The 23,669-nt window shown below is 39.7% G+C and overlaps 1 protein-coding gene across 6 annotated transcripts in view; it reads right to left on the bottom strand.

Moving 5' to 3' along the window:
- The window catches only part of pde10a (phosphodiesterase 10A), a 67,762-nt gene that overhangs the window by 25,664 nt on the left and 18,429 nt on the right, over positions 1–23,669 (bottom strand). For 4 of the 6 annotated variants that reach the window (XR_006106580.1, XM_042502377.1, XM_042502375.1 and 1 more), the window contains exon 2: positions 3,366–3,497. Coding sequence is in view for 5 of the 6 variants with exons in the window: in XM_042502377.1 (XP_042358311.1) it covers positions 3,366–3,497 (132 nt within the window). In the remaining variant the exon portion in view is untranslated. Of the gene's footprint in view, positions 1–3,365; positions 3,498–16,497; positions 16,789–23,669 lie in introns of those variants that run through there. The other 2 variants (XM_042502378.1, XM_042502379.1) reach the window with 1 other exon arrangement.

Here is a 23,669-nt window from a genome sequence, read left to right as displayed (position 1 = left end):
TTTAAAGGAGTACTCTAACAAGTGTGGCACTCCTTTAACAATTGTCAGACTCCCAGTTAACACAATTTATCGGAAAATAAGATCAATGCAACTCAACTTCTGACCAGTAGCTAGTAGCAGCTAATGTGGCTTCAAGCAGAGAAGACGAGTGGGCTACAGACATCTGATAAGCTCACTTCTTTCCAACTTCATACCCCAGGATTTTTTCAAATTTGTAATCTTCAGACCAACTCAACAGACATTATTTGAGGCAACTGATCATCTTCATTTGGAGCCACAAAATTATTTTCTCACATAGAGTAATAAGGGCTGTACCCAATTCAGGATTATGCCAGTTGATCGGATATAACTGTTAAAATGAATATTAGACGATTTGTTTTGTTTTTCATACAAAGTTTCATACCCTGAAATGGCTCTGCAGGACGTTTAGTGTGATAGTGGCATTCATGTAATGCAGTAAACAAGCTGTTGGCACTAACGATGGATCGCAAATGCATAACAACATTTTTTGCCAACACTAGATATCAAACAAAAGCCAGAGACTGTATTGTATTAACTTTCTGAGCTGTAAATTCACCACTTCTTCACATTATGGTGCAATCTTTGTCTCCCTGCCTGCAGCTGCACCATTTCTGAAGCTGCAAAGAGTGGCCTAAAAGTCAAGAGCACTCACCTCGCAGCAAAATCTGGGGACTGAAACTTCCCCATAACCACACTGCACAGAAAAAAAACACAATTACTCAACTTGAAGCAATCTCAGTTGACTAAGGGCCACTAACTGATGATTTGAATCTCTGATTTCAGGCAGCAGACCTGGTAGTAATATGCATAAAATCACTTGAAACAAACTGACGCTAAACCTGCTTATGGCTGTATACCCTTCATCATAACCAGCAGAGTGTAAAAAGCTGTTTTTACCAAAACAGCATTTGCTTTAGCATTCTTAACAATGTGGATCACAACATTAATTCATGAATAAAAGTTGCCAAAAGTTAATAGCTAATTTAGACGATAGAGAGAAAGTAAAAATGAATATAACAATTTAGTCTAAGAAACAGGAGCAAACTGGTGGTCCTTCTCTCTCTTTCTCTCTCTCTCTGTCTGTCCACTCACTTGCAGTTGACAATGAAAACAAGTAATTTTAACAAAAAAAAGCTTGCAAATCTAATGTAACATATTTCAAGTTGCTTTACATGCCCATTAATATGGGCTCCATCAGCCATTCACTGACAGGGATTTTTTGAGAGTAAAAATCCAGATGCTAGTAGCAGCACAATATATTACATAAGACCTACATTAATCAGACAGTAATAGTGCTTAATAGGAACTAGAGGTATGCAGTTACTTTTTTAAAACATTTACAAGGAAATATACTATGATACAACTGTTCATTTCAACATGGCAAAAGCTGCAGTAAGCCCCTGGTATTTCTCTTCTGTTGCATTGAGAAATACTGTTATAACTAAAGCTACTGTGTCCTCATCCAACAAACTGGCATGTGTAGCCACTTTACCAAGTGCTTTACACCTATTAGAGAATCAATAATATCGTGTGCATTACTGTTGACCACTTTCCAAAGCATTTCATTGCTCTCAAGACAGTTTTTGTTTTTTGTCAACCTTCCAGGCAGTCAGCGGTTATCATGTATTTCCGGAAAACACTAAAAACAACTTTGTAATTTGATCCTTAAAACATATAATGCATCATATTGAATGTCATGTATGTGTTTGTTTTTAGGTAGGTTTTGTTGGGTTTTTTTTACAAAAAAATGTTGCGGCTGTGTGGTAATGCAGTGCAGGCTTTTCAAATCAATAAATTCTTGTGTGTCGATCCAAACCGAACAAGCTCCAAGTCGCTGCAAGTTGATTTCCCTACTGTAGGGGAAATGCTAAAACATGAAAAAATACCAAGCTGTCATGGAAAGCATGTATATTTAATTTGTAGTAAACAATGGTATGTATGGTTTTTTAAAGTGTTGACTCTTTAGTAAACTTGAGATACCAATGAAGAGCTGAAAAAACTTGACCTTTGCACTAAGGTCATTTAGTCATAAATTACACAGTCTTGCATTGCCAGACCTACCTCAAAGCTCTAGCTGAAGCCATCATAGTTCTGCACTCAGGGGAGAAAAAAATACTGTGGGATATTTGTATTTCTTCAAACCAATTAGAGTTGCTTGCGTGGTGCTAAGCCCAGGATATAGCGGTGATAGACTTGCAAAATAATGTCCATTATGTCCATACCATCATATACCGTATACCAATACCCCAGTGAAATTCTAGGAAGGTATAAAGATATGAAAAAAGAGATACTGCCCAAGCCTTGTGTGGAGATAGATCAGGCTATGAGAGACTAGTTTCACGTAGCTATGGGGATTTTAAAAATGGGCGACCAACGACAGGCTTATACCCTGTGAGACTATGAGTCACATGATACCTAAAAACTCAAGAAAACACAAACACAAATCAAAAGTATTTAGCATTTCCGTTCTGCGATGTGAATCTGTGTTCTTCGTTGGATACATACTATATATACTGTATACAGGAAACAGTTTCAAATGCAGGCTCAGACTTGAGAATTCAACATCTCTGCATTGCAGCAATGAACTCTATTGTCTGTAGACTTCATGTAGAAAGCAGCTCTAAACTGTGACAAATCCATCCTCCGCCGGTTTACCCCTTCACTTCAACACACCCACACCCTGAGCCAGCGCAACCCCCCCACCACCATCACCACTATCCACCATCCCTACCCCTCCCCTGGGCCCCCTTCAGCCGGCTGCATGTCTCTGGAGGTCGCCTCTGACGTCAGCAGCTCGACTGGGCAGAGTGCCAGCCCTGTGGGCCCTTGATGGATGCGGTTGGTCTGAGAAACAGTCCGCTGTGTGTGGAGCGCACGGCACAGACTCAACTCGGCCCGCTCAAACACATCTAATGACCCGTAAACACCCGACAGGCCCGTTCCCTCTCGCTCTCTTCTGTCTATCACACACACTCTGACGATTAAAGGAGACACATTTGAAGATGAGTGATTTGTACTGCAAATGGCCGGGATAATAAATACAACCCGCAGAGGCACACTCCTCGGTCTTAAAGAGAAAAAGTTTTCAATAAAAGCAAACGACTGACGTGGCTGCAGCCTGTATTTGTGGTTGACTAGTCGGGAACTCATATGGGCTTATGTGAGCTAAAAAGTACAAACATTAAACCAAAGCAAAGTATCACAGAAATTACAACTCAATATCCTGGAATCCGCTGATCCGATCATTATGTCACAGTGAGCCAGAGGACTGCAGTATGTGTGTGTGTGTTTCCATGTTTGTCCCTGTGTGTGTATGTGTGCGTGGGCGGAGGGAGTGGGTATACCTGCAGGCCTGCTGCTGGTCTTCCTCTTCAGCCATCTGTCCAACGTCTCTGCGCTCACACTCTCCAACACAAAGTCGTCCAGCATCTGCGGGTGCAGCGAGAGGTAGGCCTTCACTTTCTCATCTGTCAAGCCTGAAGAGCACAGAAGCAAAACGTCTTTTAGCTGACGCACTACATAGCAATATTTATGACCAAGCAAAGTGTAAAACTAGAGAGAAAAGCTGGGGAGATGCTGCAGAAAATGATGCTAGAAACACATGGAGGACAGAATCATAACAGAGCAAAGGATGGAAATATCATCATATGACACTCTGTCAAAGGCCCACAGTGTTCCCGACAGTCACCCAAACAAATGCAGAGACTAGAAACAGCCGGGGGTCATCCCTCTCTCTTTAATGTGGGGTGAGAGCGGCAGCAACAGAACCAATGTTCCAGCTAAAGCTGTCAGATAGCCGCACTAGCTTGCTTATGTTTACTATAAAGCTGTGTCTCCAGGGATAGGAGCCCCCAACAGAGGCAGCAGGATAAAGGAGGACTTGATTGTGCTTAATAGGCAATTAGGTTCTTGAGAGCTCGCTAAGTGCTGCTGTTTACTGTCTTTGTTGTCAGGGAAAAAAGCCATTTGCCAGACCATCGTTGAGGGAAAGTTGTTTTTAATACACCCGCTGGCGTCTGAGAGGCCATCATGATGCACTAGGAAACCATCATGTTTAGGTCACTCAAACAAATGGAGTATGCGTCAAAAACAAAGACTTGTAGCCGTCTAAATTCAGCCTATGAGACATCATCGTGTCATGAGACTTTGAACTCCACGCTGGCACAAACTCAACGTAATAATAATAAGATAAACAAATCCCATGGCACTGTTAAATTTACATTTTATGGTATGGCACACACAATCGTATCTGTTGTCAGACGATAGTAGAAAGCAGACCGTTGTACCCATACAGCCCTGAACGTTATTTTTTTATTTCACTTTCTCACGGCATGTTTGGTTATCAGCAGCATTTGTGTAGACTTCCCTCAAGTATGATTCACAGGAGGACATGCAGCTGGGAGGCAGGTGTTCTGCCATCAACATATACACACGAGGCATGAAAACATGACTAAGTGGTTTGTCTATAATCCTGTATGATATCAGTGTTTTAAAAGCTACAGACTTGTGGACAACAGAGTTGTTCGTGGAGGGTGGCGCAGACCTGACTGTTGTGCCAGTAACAAAATAAAACCAGATGCAGCAGTTAGAAGCATCCACTTAAGCCGCAGGTAACTGTATGATGATAAAGTGTCGAGGAACAGCTCTTCATTTCAATTAAATTTTAGAGTCATAGTGCTCCTGACTGGTAAACAGTCCGAGCACGACCTTTGATCTATTCCCCGAAAAACAAATAATTTGATCTGTAGTTTCGACGAATCATCTGCTCAGTGTGTGGGTGTGTGTGGGGCAAGCGGGCATGCGGTTGCAGGCAAATAAGGCAAACAGAGGTGGGGGTGAATTTTTTGGAGGGTGGGGGCGTGGAGGACGCTGTGGTCTGACACTGTCCAGACACGAGACACAGATCTTCAGAAGCGGAACGCCTCACGAGACTCCTGGCCAGCTCTGACGCACATCGGCAGAATATGGCTTAATAAATCAGACAAAGTTAAGGGGGGGTGGAAGGAGCTGCAGGGGACAGAAAGACACACAGAGAGGAGTAAAATAGGAGTGCTGCAAAAAACCCTTACGACGTTGTCCTATTTGAAATACAAAGAAGGCACTGTGATTAGTGACACTACAAAAAATGAAAAAACAAGGAGGCTGTATCAATTTATGAATACAGGTTTTGTGTTGAATGATTTTTTTTTGCTATCATATGTGTGCACATGAACAAAAATAGTCAAATGTTCTATTTCCATAGGGCAAAAACAAAGCAATTAAAGACACTGGCTATATAATGGCTGATAATATTATGTTGGTAAATGTGACAAAAATGGAGTTTGCGAAGCTTTTCGGCCAAGAAAGAGCAAACAGTGACTCTCCAGAACAACCACTGTTTCCGACCCTTAACTCAACCCTTAACATTTGTTCTGTTGGACTTCAGACTATTTAAAAGTCCAAGAATGTGAAATGAAAGTATCAGCAAATGTTTGTTTTTACTGACACCATAAGAGAAAGGAGTACAATGTATCTGTCAGCTATTCAGTATTAGGCCAATAGTTGCTTAAAGGCTGACCGCAGTCAATATTTTTGTTATTGTAAACACCCAAAATCAACACACAACACTTTCCAACTTCTCCCGTACGTATATGGCTGTCACCTCTTAAATCATTTGTTTAGAGTAAAGACATAAATCTAAAAACAGGTCACAAATAAATGCGTTAATTTAAAAAAGGCCAAATGGTTTCCTAAAAAAGTTGAGCATTGGAGCTTTTAATCAAACATTATTCAGACAGGCATTGAGGACTATTTTCAGTTGTAGATAAATACACATGTGGTGCTCGAGTGATTATTTTAGTGAACAAGATGGAGCTTTTACTGTCGCCACACATATCCCATTAAATTAAGTGATGATGACTTATTAAATTAATCCCTTAAAGGAAGAGATTTGACAATGTAATACATTATATCATGAGACACCAACGGAAGGCTGTGCACATGACAGGAAAGCCTTCAAGGGTCAACTTCTTCTTGAGCAGAGCAAAGATGTTTGAAAGTGTTTAATCACTGAAACAATTTATCCAAAATATTGAGTTAATTTAAAACAGTGTTAAATTCAAATAAATTGGTAAAGCTACTAAAGCAGTGTCAGCATCTGCTCTAAGCATCAGTCCAGGGAAACACCACCAGTGGTAACTGGAGACATTAAAGAGGACCTGTGGTGTTCTTTCCTTATTATTATTATTATTATTATTATTATAAAACACTTCATTTCCAACATTTTGTTCTACTTTCCCAACAAGCTAACTTCAGCCTGTGATGGATTTCTTTACATGGTCATCTGCTGCAGGCACACTACTGAAAGTGTTTTCATCACGTATCCTACATAGCTACATGTAGCTACATGCTAACATGAAGACAACATGCAATCTTGGCTGCCGATGTTGTTTATTTCTCCCAGATTTCTGATCATATTGCAGTTGGAACATTTCTGGTTGAGAAAATTTGGACATAGAAGCTTTACCTAAAGAATTTCCACAGTCAAAGCGCCACTATACTCCATTGCAGTCATTCCCTGGCTGCAATGATGGTGCAGAAGCGCTGAAATTTGAATACTCGGAAATGGGGACCAGTCTGAGCAAACTGTGCTTTTTGGGAGGGGGGCTTAAAGAGACAGGTCCCAAAATGGAGCATCTCAGACAGAGGGTGAATACAGGTGTTCCAGCACAGACAGCATGAGAAAAATGAAGTGCTTTTTGAACATTAAAGCATATTAAAGCAACTTTATGACAAATGCATGTGTTTACTACAGTGGTGTTGCACTCAGAGACCTTCGGTAGGCGCCAAAGCGCACAGAAACAAATTTCTACATAATGTTGCTTTATCATGTTCTGGTAGCAACTCAAAATACAAGAATAAACCTGAAAATTAGTAAAGCAGGTCTCCTTTAAGTATCTGTCTCTATCAGCTTAGAAAAATAAATCATTGGTCATTGGAAAAAGTCAAAAATGTAAATATCGTCAATCTCTATTAAAGCGCTGTGGAAAAAGAAGCCAGAGGATTGACTGGTTTGACCCAACAGCCACTATATTGCAGCATGGTGGTGATTGATGGCACTTTTTTTCTGAGCATTCCTGCTACTTTCTGACGACCCAACAGACTTTCCCTCTGATTCCCCCTGAAGTCTCTTGAGCCACAGCTCAACCTAATGTGACCGCAGTGACACTCAGAGCTGTGGGATATGCGTCAGTGTCCCAGGCCTGCGACTATGATGGCGAATCAAAGGTGCTGCCAGATCAGTCCCACATGCTGTGGTCCAGAATGGTTAACCCCACTGGGAACCACATGTGCTCGCTCAGTCTGGAGAGAGAGACTGCTGCGATGGAAGCAAACGCTTGGTCACTGGTTTGACCAGAGTTTATTTCTTTTACCTCAGTAAAATTTTCCTTCCCACTTCCCAACATTGCTGAAGAAAATGGCATCATCAAGATAAGATAGCTGTCAGTTTTGTCTCCCCATGTTTACATTAAATCGTCCACATGCTGTATTGTCTGTAGGCTGTGCAAAGAGTGCGGCGGGGGATAATTGCCATTTACTTAACATATTTAAACACTGCTGGAGGAAATATTCTCATCCTGTACTTGCGTAAAAGTCTTGCATTTAAATCCCACTGATGCAAAAGGGCATAAGTGTTATTAGCAAAATGTACTTAAAGTATCAAGTAAAACAGAAAAATGTCCTTTGTGACTGATGCGGCATTGCTTGATTGCTAATTCTGATGCTTAAGTAGTATTTAGTTGTTGTTGATAATTTATCTAATTTATAAACAGGTGTTTACTCCAGCGGTTCCCTAGGGTGTCTACAGGCAACATAAGCAAGTAAAAATCTAAGACCTTTTAAATATCACTTTATTTTAGACAAGTTTGGTCTTACCTTACATTTACTTTTCACAAGTAAATGGTTAAGACTTTTTAAAACTTTTTAAAATGCTACCCAGCATGAAATCTGAGATTAGTATTACAATAACCATAACAAAAAACAAACAAAACAAAAACGTGAACTGACTTCAGTTATTTAGGATTAGGGATAATTTTACGACAAACATTTAATATTTATTAACATGAAGCATGACTTTTTGGACATGACATGACATTAATGCGAGAGGAATTCTGTTTTTGGGGGGTTTTTTGTTAAAAAGTTAAGATTTTACAATGCAGCATCAGAAAAAAAGGACTCAAAAAGTCCTTCCAATTTATTTGTATTAAAATTACTTAAACCAATCTTTTAAAAGTCTTAAAAATGCTAAGGCCTTATTTTTAGATTTTTATGGTTCAATTTCATTTAAGACTTTTTAGGTATTTGGGGGAACCCTGTTTCCAACCTGGGAATCAGGCCCCCTCTAAATGTCACAAGATGAATCTGTGAGGTTGCATGATGATTAATCGAGTAGGCAGGTAGAAGGCTTTACAGTTTCTCTTTTTAAATGATGAATATACAGACTACTGCCGCTTGCTGTTATAGTGAGTTGTTCTCTCTCACGTAGAATGTGTGTATTAGTTGGCTGTTGTCTTTGTGATGTGTTCAGGTGCAAATTTAGGTCCGAGAAACGCAACAGTCCTCCTTCATCGCCACTATTTCTTTTATGTCAGTTTGGTGTGTCTGGACCTTAAAGCTCCATAAGCCAAAAAGTTAATAAGTTAATGAAACTGTCAGATAAATGTAGTAGAGTAAAAAGTAAGATATTTCTTGAATAATGTACTTGAGTCAATTGGCATCCCACCTCTTTGCTTATGTGCCAAAATGAAGGCGTTCATTCACACAAACATTTAGGCGGGAAGCAGTTTGTTGTGCAGCATGTTTGTGAGCCGCTGAAGCCCAGTTGGCAGGGATTTTAGTGCCTGACTCAGACTTGGGCTTCCTGTGTAAAACTGAAGCCTGAGTTCATGTTCAGTGAGGTATTGTTGCATAACACTTATCTTGACTACAGCGCACCACACCCTGGGACTGGGAAGGGAAGGCCAAACCAGTTGCAGACTGTCTGGGTCTCTGCGCTCTCACATCCAAGTTTCAATATGAAACACGCTCCTGTTTGACGGGGAATTCTCTTACAGACAGCCTGGATATCTATAATGTGTCGGCATCAGTTTGTGGTATTAATATGGCATCAAGCGATGAAGCATGGTCTGATTTTAAGCAGAAAAGTAAATGGCCCATAGAGATGCTGTAATTCACACCACCATACAATAAAATGTGCTTTCAATAAATATTCTTTCATGCTTTGCATTAGTACAGGAACTTTTAAGCAATGAGACAAGCATCTGCATTGCAACCTGATGCTGATTCAGTTGGGTAGAGATATCATATATGTGTCACAATATGATTCATTGCATGGCAGCATTTACTAGTAACACACAAACAGGAAAGCCCCAGAGTATTTGTAATGCTACATCTTCATAGGAAGCCCCTTCAGAGAATAGGAAAAAAAACCATGTGTAGCAGGACCTCTTTTCTCTATTCGTATCCACAAGTCCGTCTGTATTTTACAATTTACATTTTGTTTGATCTAAGCCTCTACAACCTCTCTATGTCTCTGTTTTGATGCAATGTCCACTACCTCATCACTTCAGTCTTTATCTGAGAGTTGACGCACAGAGATAATGATTGCTGTGAATGTCCTCAACTGCTGATCAACTCCTTCTTTTATTTCTCTTTAAGTTGATTCTATTTTTAAAATTTAAACTCCTTAATATAAGTGTCTTTGATAAGAGAAAACTCATCCAGAGGTATGCTCTGTAAATATTGTAAGATGTTCATTATACTTTAGAGAAATGCTGATTTTTATTATTGATTAACGTGTCAAATTATTTTTTGACTAGTCTGTAAAATGCCAGATAAAAATATGAAAATTTTCAACTTGCAGAGGTTAACACACAGGTGTACACTATGAACTGTAAAAAAGATGGATAACCACTCTCTTCTTACTCCCACTGTAGAAAATGATGCCATTTTTTTTGTTTAGGCTGCTGCTATCTGACCTTGGTGACGTCAGAATCTGCACAGTGGTGATCTTCACGGTGTATACAGTTTTTGTTTGTTTAACTGTTTGCTTCTCTGTTTGTTTGGTATTGTTTTGTAGCTGTTTTGATTTTTTTGTTCTGTTATTTGTAAAACATTTTTTTTAAAAATCTTTCTGAAGATGATAGCATTAATTGAACCAGGTACAATAAAGACTACAAAAAAAGAAAAAGAAAAGAAGCAATTTCCGCATTATCAAGTTTCCGCCCATACACCTGTCCAATCAACTGTAAGCAGAGCCATTGATCCTGAGCACACCGATTGGCACACACAGCTGCCAATCATGACTTCACACCCCCTTTTCATAGCATCAAATAACTAATTAAAACCAAACTTATCTGAAAAACTAACAATTACACACACATATCAGTGTGATAAGAGCTACCAAAAAATGACAGAAAACCACCAATACTGCAACACTGCCAAGAAAGCATTACTTTAATTGAAACAATAAACTCCCAAAACAGATAAAAGAAAATGTTAAGAGCTGCTAAAAACAGTAGCCAGCTTCACTCTATCTCCATCACTCATTTCTATTCTCATGAAGCAGTCAGCTATCTGTGAGACAGTGCCTCAACAGAAGTGAACGAGTGTCTTCAGCGCTCCTGTCAAACGATGTCGGGCTGCAATGTCAACAGCCAACACTGACGGTGCTGATGTTTAGTGAGCAAGATGTTACTTCTCTGCAACACATAAATGAAAAATGCACATGAGAGAAAAAGGGAAAAGACCACTTCTCTTGAAGCGCACTCCTTCTGGCAGAGAGTCAAGGGCAAGCTGCCAAGGTACTACTTTTCACTTTCCTGACATGAGGCTGAGGCAGGAAAGGGGAGGGAGGGGAGGGGAGGTGCGTGCGTCAGCAGGTCCGCCTGGGACTCCCTTGCCAGGAGGTGGGAAGAGCATGTGGTTCTTATCTTATCTCTGGGAGGGCTGGAGCACAGCGTCCAACACTGACATTCAGTGTGCGGCAAAGAGCGAACACCAAAGATGAAAACACTTTGACTCATCTCTCCACTGCTCACCTCATTTATTCATCGAGCCCGTGCTGGTGAACCAGAGTGTGTATATACGCAGGTGAACACACACACACCCCACATTCCACAGCAGCCAAGGGTGAGGTGACCAGTGCGGCTAAATCAATATTCAGCCAGTGAAAAGGTGTCAAATTAAGAAATTGCCGTTTCACCCTGGACTTTAACTGCAGTTCGATGACTTCCCGTGACACGCACCCACACGGTAAAAACAAACAACGCTGCACAAACATGCAAGCTCACACCTCACACTCGAGAGAGAGAGAGAGAGGGGGAGATTTCCATGGAAATGTAATTTGCATTATTTCCACTTCCATGGTCCAGGTCATTAGATGTAAAGGGTAGGGGCTATAAATGGCAAATGGAGATGTAGATAAGGCATGTCCTTTGATCCACAGCCTAATAGTTGGTCACAGACAAGCAGCAACACTCTTGCTGCAGACAAACGGCAGGTCAAACTTCACCTTCAACTCAAGTTACAGACTCAAAACTTTATGTGTTCCCTGAACAGCAGTCAGAGGTGGTAGATCAACACAGCCTTTGACAGATAGGGCTTTTCTATCTTCACTTTTGGCTGCTGAGAGTCAACTTTGCTCCATTGATTTACATTTAAATCATCCATTTAAATGAAGTGAGTTGTGCTGCGTTGCACCCAAGATGGACCATCTCCAGAGTTGGGCTAAATCAGTGAACACATGGCTTCCTTATCATTATTCTAACACACATTCAGTGATGATTCACAAAACATGCTTAAAATGCATCACAAAAAAAGAAACAGACAGAAAAGTGATGCATATTTTACATACAGCTAGATATAATCTGAAAAAAAAAAAAAAATCACTGCAACCGGTTTTAAGGCAGAATGTTGTCTTGCATGTTGCTCAATGCATGAGATGACATCATGAAATGTCAATATGATGACGTTTAACATTCTAGTTGTTTTTATTGTCTTGCTTGACTGACATATGCTTTAGTGTTTTCGGATCTTTGAGCCCTTAAAAATGTGTATGAATTTCAATAAGATATGTAATTGGGGAATATTCTATTTCCTTGATTAAAGAAAAAAAGTCCATTCACCAAAAGAAAATGTTGGCATGTTGTGTATCTGCAAACCACAAATACGTCACATTGGCACTTTTGATATGAATCATATCAACATATCTAAAGTGATGTAGTATTTGATTCAAGAGTTGGAGATTATGATGCATGCCAGGTCACGTAGGCAAGACTGCGGCCAAGCTGCGACCACTGAAGACCACTGTTCAAGAGCAACAAACAACAAAACTGGCTGTGATTTAGTGAGTCATTGCTGTATTACTAGCAGCTTTTTAGGCACCAGATGTGGGTGTTTTGCACCAACGAAAAGCGGCTGTTTTTTTACTGAGACATTACTGTGATTCCAAAGGGGGACTGCGCCCCCAAAATTGGGTATTTTACGCCAAAAAAATGCTGTCTTCCTAACCATAACCAAGTTGTTTTCGTGTCTAAATCTAAACACACATTAACCAAAGCCTTGTAGAAACATAAAGTTTCAGTGTATACACTACACAAGAAGATGCAAACGTATTGTGTCCGTAGTTTGCAGAAATGTACAATGCCAACATTTTTTTTGGCGATTGGGTTGAAAAAAAAGTGGCAGAGCGTTGTTTAGGTGTGCTCTAGCAGCACATCTATGCTTCTGAGACAATGCAAACAAGCTGGAGGACACGGGCTTCCGGCGTACATTCGTGCAATTCACAAAATCCAACAACAGTACAAAAAAGTTGTTGACCACAATAGTATCATCTTGATGAAAAGAAAAATCTTCTGTTGGTTCACAAGCAAAAGCACGTCATTAGTTAACCTTTTAAAACCTGGGCAAATTGGCTTTATTTCTTTCAAACAAAGGAAATGAGCAACAAAAGAAGACATGACTCTGCTCTGAATTATTTTTTTTAAAAATTACCTGAAAATTTGTATGAAAAAATATATGAATGAATAAATAAAGAAAGAAAACAAAAAGGGTTTTTGAAATTGCACCAATATACTAAAAAAGGCTACATGTAAAAGGTGTCTGAAAGCAGCACAAGAAAAATGATGTTGCTCCAGGTTTCAAAGGGTTAAAGACACACCTTTGAGTGTGTAGCCCTGTTGTATGGATATGCAACTCCCTGCTGCGCTGGCTGCGCTGGGCTTATGAGCCGAAGTGCAACCGAGTCAAGCCAAGTCAGAACATGTGTATGGAAAAGGGCTAAGTGAGCCTCAACAGTAAATCTCTTATTGCTGCTTTGGAGTTAACATTTCATCTGAACTGGTGGTTTGATGTAGCGCTGCCTCTGTTCCCCCCCAGAGCCACATCAGTGATCGGGGGTCATGTTCCCCGCTCCACATCTGGGCTGATGCTGAACTCTGCAGCCGCTCTGCAGAGAGGCCAATGGGGACCTGGTAATGAGAACCACAGATCTGTGCGTCTTCTCCAGCGCCCTGTTCCTTTATGAGTCTTGACACGCGGACAACTTGTAAAGAAATCTACACGCATGTGGCCTTTTCCCATCCCCTCAGATACCAACCCACGACAAGCTGACGAGGGGTCAACGGACGCCTTGAGGAGAATTTCATATGTTTCGCCGCTCTGACCGTGCACTGTGCCCTGGCACCGTTCCAGTCCTGCACAGATCTTGATATGAAAAATGGGTTCAAACTGCATGACAAGCTAATTTTCTTTGGCTTGAATTTCCATAGAGTTTAAATAAACACTCAGGACAAATCACAAAGAGAGACTACTTGGCATGTGCTCAGCCCAGTCTGGAATGATTTAGCTATTCAAATTTCAATCAAGCTTTAATTTTCATATAAAATCATATCAGGCACTAGATGTATGTATGTATTCAGTGACTGCGCTGAGAGGAGTCCTCACTCGCTGTGAGAGAGAAGGCATGCAGTGGGGCAGGAAATGTCCAGCGTGAGCACTTCCTGCCTGACAATGCAGCCTTCTTCACTGAGTTAAGCAATTCGTCGACAACCAATTGGGGTTGAAAATGCCTGAGAGATCGCATTAGGGCTGACCTAGACTGACCTCTGACACTGACCAGAACTATCCACAAACAATGCACACAAACACGCACATGCATATAGATTTTCCAGCAACGTGAGGCTGCAAACACCTATTTATGATCTTGCAGGGCTAACTCACAGATGACAATTACAAGAGGAACCAGAAAGTGAATGAGCCAACACGTTCGTCTTTACAAACTTTTGGACCATCCAGTAACCAGTCCTATTACAGAAAGGACAAATAGTAATAGGAGGATAAACAGCAGATGCCAGAGTACAAGAGCACAATTTCTGCACATTTGAAAATGATCTATCACAGTGGTTCCCAGCTGGTCTTGTCAACGGGTCCAGATTTTGTCCTTAGTCATAAGTTTAAGGTCCACACATGGGATAAATTACCACATACTCAATTTTATTTCACAAAATGTAAAAAACATGTCAGTTTAAAACAATATATTAAGAAGAATAAAGTGCAATTTCTTAAAACTCAGTAAATAAATAGCACTAAAGCAACCAAAAAAGTGCATATTATTCCTTCAAGATCAGTGGCATAAAAAAATGCTGCAAAGAAACAGCATGTTTACAAGCCAAATAATACCAAGAGCAGGCAATTAAATAGTAGCTGAACAGGAGAAAATGTTCCTTCAAAACAAAATGCGCCATATAATAAAAAATAATGTGTTTTTTTTTACTAACTGTATTTATTCTGCAGTCACTTGCAGTCCTTTCAGAATGGACTGTGACCCACTTTTGGACCACGACCCACCTGTTGGGAACCACTTATCTATCATGTGTCTAATGTTGTTAAATACAGCCTATACGAACATAAAAAAATGAAATATATGTGAAAAAACTTGGATAAACTATGATTAAATTATTCTCTGATCACAACCACTCACAGGGAAAAATGCAATCAGAAGGCAAAGTGTGTCAAATTAATCCCACATTTAACCCAGATTAATTGACAGCTGTACAATACAATATTACAGCATGAATGTGAGCCACGATACTCACACACAGTGGCGATTATAGCAAAAGTCATTATAGCAGTCAGTGAATGATGACCTTTTCTTCTGGTCAATCTGTTTATGAATGACTTGTTTATAGTATTAATAAACAGTATTTGAAAGTTGAATTCAGCCGTTCGAATCTACTGCTGTTTTGTAAAGTCAAAAAGCGTGGACTCTTTGTGAAACCTCAAATTCTTGTCCTTTTTTGGTCAGTGTGAGGGCGGGATACCTACATACTGTACCTCAATAATACATTCCATGACTGCAGTTTACTGCTATGTGTATATTTTGGCATCACTCTGTATCCCAGGCCCCTAAACGGCTAACTTGTTATTACAGGGTTGCCACTAAAGGTCACTTGAGGTGCCACTTAAACAGCTGGAACCACTGACAACTGAGTTATTCATGAGGCACACAGACAAGTGTGAGTTATGATCATGGAGATGACCAATTACAAAAATTCCTAAAGCACAAGCAACAGATACTGAACTGGATAAAATACCAAAATATGCAACAAGGTGTGTAAAATCATTACTGAGTGGCACAGAGATGCAAAGCAAATGCAAGTGTATTATATTAAATTACAAATGTAATCACCTTAATTTACGCCTATTTTTTTCTTATGCTGTCTCCAATTTTTCAGTATATTTTATATAAAACTAATTCTAAATTGCAGAGGACGCCTGTCTTTGATAATAACAAAATAAGTAAAACAATTGAAATAATAGCCATCATAATTTTTCAAAAAAAGATATTTTTCGCTGCTATGAAATAATAAAACTACATTTATCATTGCTATATGAATATTATTAGCTTTAATAGTGGTGCGATAAATATGAAACGTGTTTGCATACTCGTAAAAGGCTATATATATTTACTATTAGAATATTAACACTAAATTCATTTGTCTACAAATTTTATTTATTTGATTTAATTTAAAGGAATATACATTTACTTTCTATCCTTACTCCGGTGCGAGCTGTACACTTCGCTTCGCTTTTTGATGCCATGTCTTGTTGCAGCACTGCTGACTGTCCCCTCCACGACAGCTCATATCAGAGATTCATAAACCCGTTTTAGATGAAATTAAAAAAAAAGACTATGGAGACGCTACATTTTCGAAACTGCAGTCCTGTCTAGTCCCCCTCCAGTGAAGTCCCCACCCATCTAAATCAGCTATCAATCTGTCATTCATAAAGTTGGGTAGACACATGGGCAAATAACGTCTGCCTGCAGGACCAAAATATGTCAATGTTTTCGCCACGTTACTGCAAATAAACGCTTGTTATATTTTTGCGTAAATTTCAGTTTGATTTTAGTTTCACTCTCTAGTCAAAAATACCTACTTGCACCCAGGAAACAGTCCGTTAACCTTCTGAAACAGCTTGTTGAAGACGGACCATCTTCCATGTCGGATTGTGAGCGCAAAAGGAGAGAGGAGCCACGGAGAAAAGTGCGCCTCTGCAGCTGCAACTTGGTGCGTCTCGGGCAAAAAAACAAAACTATTCCAGTACGCGTTGAGGTGATGGTTGTCCTCGATGCTTCAGGCTGTGCACGGTTTAAGGAAGAGCAAGAAGAGCAGTGTGCTGCCCCCCCTCCTCCTCCTCCTCCTCCTCCACCACCAGCGCTATGACCCAGCACCGCTGGCCGAGGTGTAGCTACAGTCGGCCCGCCTCCTCGGCGTGGTGGCTCCGCTGTGGATGTGCAGCAGCAGCAGACTGGGGGAGCGGAGACGACGACGCATAGACACAGACACACACAGACACACACACGCGCGCACACACATACGTACGCACACGCGGGGAGAGAGGGAAAGACAGGAGCGCGCCAGTGTCAAGTTAGCAACAAACATCTAGCACGACTTCCGCTCTTCTTTGTAAAATAAATGCTGCTTGGTTGTATAGGGTGCCTTGCGAGCAACACTGCAATGAACGTGAGATTTTTGTCACTGATTTATTCAGGTTACACAAATATTTTTCAGGAATTTCCTTTAAACAAACACACAGTTTTGATGCCTAACCGAATTGGCTCGTATTGGTTTTTTTTTTTTTTGTTGTTAGTTTGTTTCCGTTATCCGATATGCCAGACTAACAATTCATATAGCCAGTAACTGATACTGATACATCCACGTTTTTCCCTCGCGTACTTTTAGCAGTAATCAAGTCTATCCTGTAATGGAATTAACACCAGTAGATGGAGACGATTCAATGCTTTTTAGTGTATGTAATATTAATTAATTGTGTAATATAAGAAAAATAATTGCTACCTACTTATACCTACTAAGGGTCGTTGTTTTGTACCTGTTCAATTTGTGAAAATAAAGATATATATATCCCTTTTTGATATCAGCAGAAATCAGCTGATCAGATTCCGATATTTAATTTTAAAGTCAATATCTGTCCATGCGATGATATGCCGACATTATTGTGCATTCGTAATTCCCATTAATAATGTGAAATATTACTGCAAGCATCCATAAAGACACCAAATACCATGAGAGAGCGCTTAAGAATGTGTGTCATTGATTATCAATATCTCCAAAGATTACATCCATCCATTAAGCTTTTTCTCTACAAACATGCGTTTATTTTATTTTGAAGGGAAAAGCTTCCTTGTTTCTGGTGTTTTTACGCACTTGACGCGTCTGGGGAAGCGCACTGACGCTGCTGAACTGCTGTTCCTGTTCCTGAATTTGGCTGCGTAAAAGGGGCCGAGCCATATGCCCCAGCGCTCTCCAGAGACACGCTGCTGTTTCCTGATCCACGGCTCAGTGGTCAAGGAGGAGACAGCGACAGCCTCCAGAGTTACAGCATTGTGGGACAAATTAATGGAGCGTCAACTTTCGCATACAATGACCAAAAAAAGCCATTTGGCAAGGCACTGAATCCCCCCCCAGGTGACTAGCCTGACATTTGACCTCCCCAGCAGAGCAAAAATTAAAAAAAAAAACATGGATCAATCTGAAGGTTGGTTACCAAACCAAAGTTTATGAATGCTTGCGTCCAACAAGCACCTTCATTCAGAGCAGCTTTTTCACCTCCAGTCAGACAGAAAGAGACCTCTCTGGTGAAATGTTACAAATTTGAACCCACTTTCATTATATCTTAATAAACGCATATTTACTGTAAAGAAAACACATGTGTGCATGTGAGAGAGTGAGCGTGCAAGCAGCGACACACTGATCATATCAAGGTCCAACTCGTGTCTTATCTATCTTGAGATTTTAGATGAGGTTCCTTTTGTCTGAAGTAAATAAGATTTGTCTTTCTGCCTTTTTCTGAAGCTCTGTTGATATTTAAGCTCTGCAGAGATGTGCATTTACTAAAGGAATGTATTCAACTGATTTATTTCAGCAGGCTAACTCAGTTGGACATTTACATAAATTATAATTGTAAATATTGCCTTGAATTGGCATGATAAAATAAATCAATGTTGTCCACTCCTTCAACAAACGCTCAACTCTGCAAATTACTGCATACACTGCACATCTGCAGAGCAACTGGAATATTTAGACTAGAGTTATAATCCTATACTAATAATATCCAATCCCATAATGATAAAAAATAATCTAATTAACCTCAAATTTAGGTCAAACAGATTTTACATTCTGCACTAACTGGAGACAGTCTGGAGAAAAAACAATGGAGGCTGAATACATAGATGCATAATTACAAGAAAGCTGAACAATCACTTGGTTCAAATTACTCCACAGCATTTTTTTTCTTTTCTCATCTTTTTTGTTCTTTTCAGAATCAAGTGTTAGTCAGAGGATTTCCTGTATCACTTTGAGCTTTCTCTGACGTCTTTAAGGTCACTCTTAGTTCCTGTTAACTACATTTTCTGCCTTAAAGCTAGCCAAGGAATGTATCACTACTGATGTTTATGTTCCCACTAATAATATCCATGTAGAAAAGAGACAGATAATACATTTATAGGCCGTTTGCAAAACTGACACAGAGCAAATTTTGTGCCATAAATGGCAAAACCACACATAACATACAGCACACGTACATAAAGATGTCAGATCAGATTAAATGCTCAAAATGCCAACAAGTATCAACATGCGTGCAAATGATTTAAATGCTTTTCTCTCTTTGGGAATAGTTCAAGTGAGGATCCCACATCAAGTTACAAATGAAGTGAGCTCCCTATCTCTGAAACCTTTGTAGATGTGTGCTTGTGTTATCAGCACTCACAGAGCAACTCAACAGCTCTGAGTCGGCAACATGATACAGCATACAGTGTGCCAGACTCCCTCACGGCCGCAGCATTACATACTGATCGTATCGGGGGAAAGAGAGAGAGAGAGAGAGGTGTGGGAGCTGTGGCGGGTTGCGTCAGCATGCGCGCTATCAATCCCTGGCATTCCTACACTCTCGAGCAGCTGGTCCATTCAGAGGTCACGTATAACATAATGGATTCTCTCTGACACACTCTGTCGCTTTTCCCTCCATTTTTAGCCTGATGAGAAAAGCCCTTAAATGAGGAATGCCTCTCACAGTGGCACGTTATTTCAGATGTAGGATGCTGTATTTATTGCAACAAAGCATGTATTTGTTCATTTGAATCTAATATATTATGATGCCCAGGAATTTGGGAGGTTAATGCTACTGGAAAGCCGAATAAATTCAGACATTTAGATGAAATAAAATTTTTACCATAAAACGCATTATCAGCCCTTTATGAAAAGATATATATGCATCCTATAGACACAATTTTGATCTGAAAAATTCACATAAAATCTCACGTTTTCATGCCTTTGCACTGCAAAATATCACAAGTTAAGTTTACTTCAAAACATCTAGAAAACTGATTGTCTTAAATTGCCTAAATGCAAGTAAATATAAGTATTAGTCTTTATTTATGTTTACTTTATATGTAATTGTTAAGTTTACTTAAATAGTTTTTATATTCATATAATTTTCTGAAGATGTTGCATCTTAAAAATGCCAAGTTTAATTAATCAATCTTTCTAAGTTTTAGTAACTTTAGTAAACCAAGTTTACTGTGCTATATATTTGTGCTCTGCTGGTTGCAAACTAGTCTTAAACATGTTAAAAAAAACAGAATTCACAAATGTTGACATCAGCAAAATCCTCTGTCATGATCAAGCTAACTCAGACTAACTTGGTTCACTGAAGTTGCTAAAACTAAAACAAGGTAATTTCATTTGTCATTTCTAAGTTGGAACAACTTAATATAAAGTAAATACAGCTTAATTTCAAGTAATCTTCAAATATAAAGTGAACATAAATTAAGATTTTTCAGTGTATTCAGTTTTCAGGATTATATTAGGGAAGATAAAGATGATTTTACAGTGTAATCATATTAACAGAAATTGTATTTGACTCTGATTTATGATACTAAAGAGAATAAAAGAAAGACGTAAAACTATTGTGGAATGTAACATAAAACAAAAGAATGAGAAGAAGTTCTGAGTTGGAGAAGCTCAGAGAGAGCTCTGTCGGCTCCTTCAGGGCTCACCTCTGTGCGTCCTCCCTGCACTTCAAGTAGCTTATGCACGGAAATTTAGATAGAAAACAAATGCTTTCAAACGTTCCCAGAAAAGTTCATGACTGGAAGTTTATGAGCTTATGTGAGACGGTTATGGGTGAAGAACTTATAGGGGAAATGCGGTAGATCACAAGGGATGCCACAACTCCAACTGTGACCCCTCAGTGAACCCCTCTGATCCTCGGCTCTCCGGAGCAACCGCTTTAAAGTTGGAATAATTATTACATAACAGGAAGTGACCAGCTTGACCTGTCAAATCAAACTGCTTTTTTAACTGTGTTTAAATGAGTCCACTTGGTGTTAAATATAAATTGTACTAAAGAAAAGAAAGCTGTATTACGGCCCTTGCATGCATTAAAGATGTATTCTTTTTGAATGTATATGACACACAGGAGTCATTTGTTAGAAAACGACACTGAAGCAACAGAATGATCCAAGCAAATCTTGAGCTGTCACATGTTTCCTGCTATTTTAAGTACACAAAGCAAGCTGTATTTTGTTAGGGACACATTGTGGGTTGCTAGGGAGCCTCCTGGCATCTCTGCTGGATGAGTAAAGGACTAGTTTATCATCTCGCTTTGAACCTTTGGCCCTGATCTTTTAATATTTTGATGAATACATTTTTAACTACTTTTATTTAAAATTGTGGAAATATTCTAATCACATTTGAACATTCAGTTGTATAGCTTCTCCAGTGAATTTAAGACAATTCAGTATGTTGCTCCTCACATTAAAGGATCAGTATGTAGGATTAAGGGACATCTATTGGCAAAAAATGGAAAATAATATTCATAACGAAGTATTTCGTAAAGGGCTGCAATTAATAATTATTTTAGTTACAGATTAATTTGCTAATTAAAATCTGGATAAGAGCACAACGTGACAACTTTAAATTGTTTTCTTTAACCTATAGTCCCAATCGCCAAAATCATTCAGTTTAAGTCAGGGAAAAGCAGCGTAAGTTAATCCCCACATTGAGACGTGGGAATCATTACAGGTCTATGTGTATTTACTGTTGGGGAATTTCCTCTGTAACATTGCATCATATTTTATAAACTTATATGTTCTGTATGTAAAACATAAAATTGCAATGTAACTACAGCTGTCAAATAATTGTAGTAAAATGTCCAATATATTGCTCTGAAATGTAGTCAGAGTAGTAATGTAGAATTGGGAATACTATACTCATGCACAGTAGTTAGGTGAATGTACTTTTTTACAGTCATTGCAGATTGTTCTGCATTGAGGATGATGTAAAAAAATATCTATTTACCGAAAAGATAGATCATAGGCAGACAGGTTAGACAGAGGGATTTTGTGGCTAAGTCTGTGTCACAGTATCTTTTTTATTTATTTGGAAACAGTCGGAATATATGAACTAAGCGCCAAAGACTGAAGAAAACCTCAAAATGTTGGCCAGGGCTCTCTCTGGCTTGATCTGTATCAATTTGGACAGGCAGTGCGCACTTTTTTCTCTGTCAACATTAGCCTGCCACCAAAGCCCATAACCATCTGTGAACGGATAGCACGTGTGTTACAGAGAAATTTATGGAAATCAAAAAGGTGATGATGAAAGACGCTGAAATCTCATGTGTCTTAATATGGGATGTGTCACATGCAGAAGGTTCCTACATGGCTGTTGGGTGAAAGAGCGGCTCTCTTTGCCATCGTCCTGCTGGAGGATCAACAGCTGACTGAGAAGCAAAGTTGTCGGCAGCCATGCTTAACTGTTCTCCTCTCTCGGCTGTTTTTAGCAAACATCCTCCTGATGACTACGGCCTCTGTCTCCCAATATTAGAGCTGCACATCTTCAAGACGTGTGCGCGCTTGTTCACACACAGCCTTACCCACTACCCCCACATTACAGACCTCATCCACTTAAGCACATTTCTGATTCAAGGCACTGTACACGCTTTTTGCACTCTACACACATACACAGACGCCCCAGATGTAAGTGAAACATTTACAGATCACATGCAAGCACACGCAAACATAAGCACAGTTACACACAGAGGCATACTTACATATACACACACACACACACACACATCACATGCAGCAGACACACACCATAGAGACTTCCAGTCCCCTCCCCCCAACTGAATAGTCTGTTCTGACAATCCACAGGACAGCCGGAGCATTGACGTCAGAGGCAGGCCCATGAAAATACAGGGTCCCTGGGGGGCTGAGGGAGTTATGCACATCTTCACAGCTTGGCTCACAACTAGTTCAACAACCAATGAGCATATTACTGCCTCTGTGTACTCTTATTTGTCGGAAAATGCAATAACGAAAATAAAAAAAGAAAAGGAGTCCCACATTTACACAAAGCCTGGCATGCACACATTTGCATGCGACTGCAATGCGGATCGTCTGAAACGTGACGTCAATGGACGTCATTGCACTGTGATCCATTAGAACAAATGTGCGATAGGTGCATAATTTAGGTTAATGGAAACACAAATCACAGCACATCATTGCCTGCCCTCTGTCGTCTTAATAATTGCCATTTTGAATAACTGCTGTCAGAATGTAGTATATTAGACCTACCCAGAGGAAAGGTCTGTTGCTCGCTCAGACGTCCTCAGAGAAAGGATGACATCTTTGTTTACCGCTCAATGTTCTGAACCCTCTTTCTATTTTTTTCTTCTAAGACATCATTAGTACATCAGGGGCATTAATCTCATTGTTCTCTCTTGCCTCCTCTCACCTTTTCTCAGATTGTCTATGGCACATTATGTAACCTACGTAGTTCATGTTTGTTTTTCTGTAAGCACGTACAGCACGATGTTTTTGATCCCACAGAAACAGAAAAAAAACCAACCTGTATCTACTTTGATGTTGGCCTCTATGGGTAAAAACCCCTGTAGATTATTTGCAACAATGTTAGTGATACAGTAGACAATCGTTACATTGAAGGAGTATCAGCACGTACGTTTAGGTGTGAATTTAGATATCAAAAAGCAAGAAGAAAATTACTGGGAAATAAATATAAATATAAACA

The sequence above is a fragment of the Plectropomus leopardus genome, chromosome 15 (genome assembly GCF_008729295.1).
Source record: "Plectropomus leopardus isolate mb chromosome 15, YSFRI_Pleo_2.0, whole genome shotgun sequence".
Classification (NCBI taxonomy): domain Eukaryota; kingdom Metazoa; phylum Chordata; class Actinopteri; order Perciformes; family Serranidae; genus Plectropomus; species Plectropomus leopardus.
Note: the sequence above shows the minus strand (reverse complement) of the source record. Positions and strands in the feature narration are given on the sequence as shown.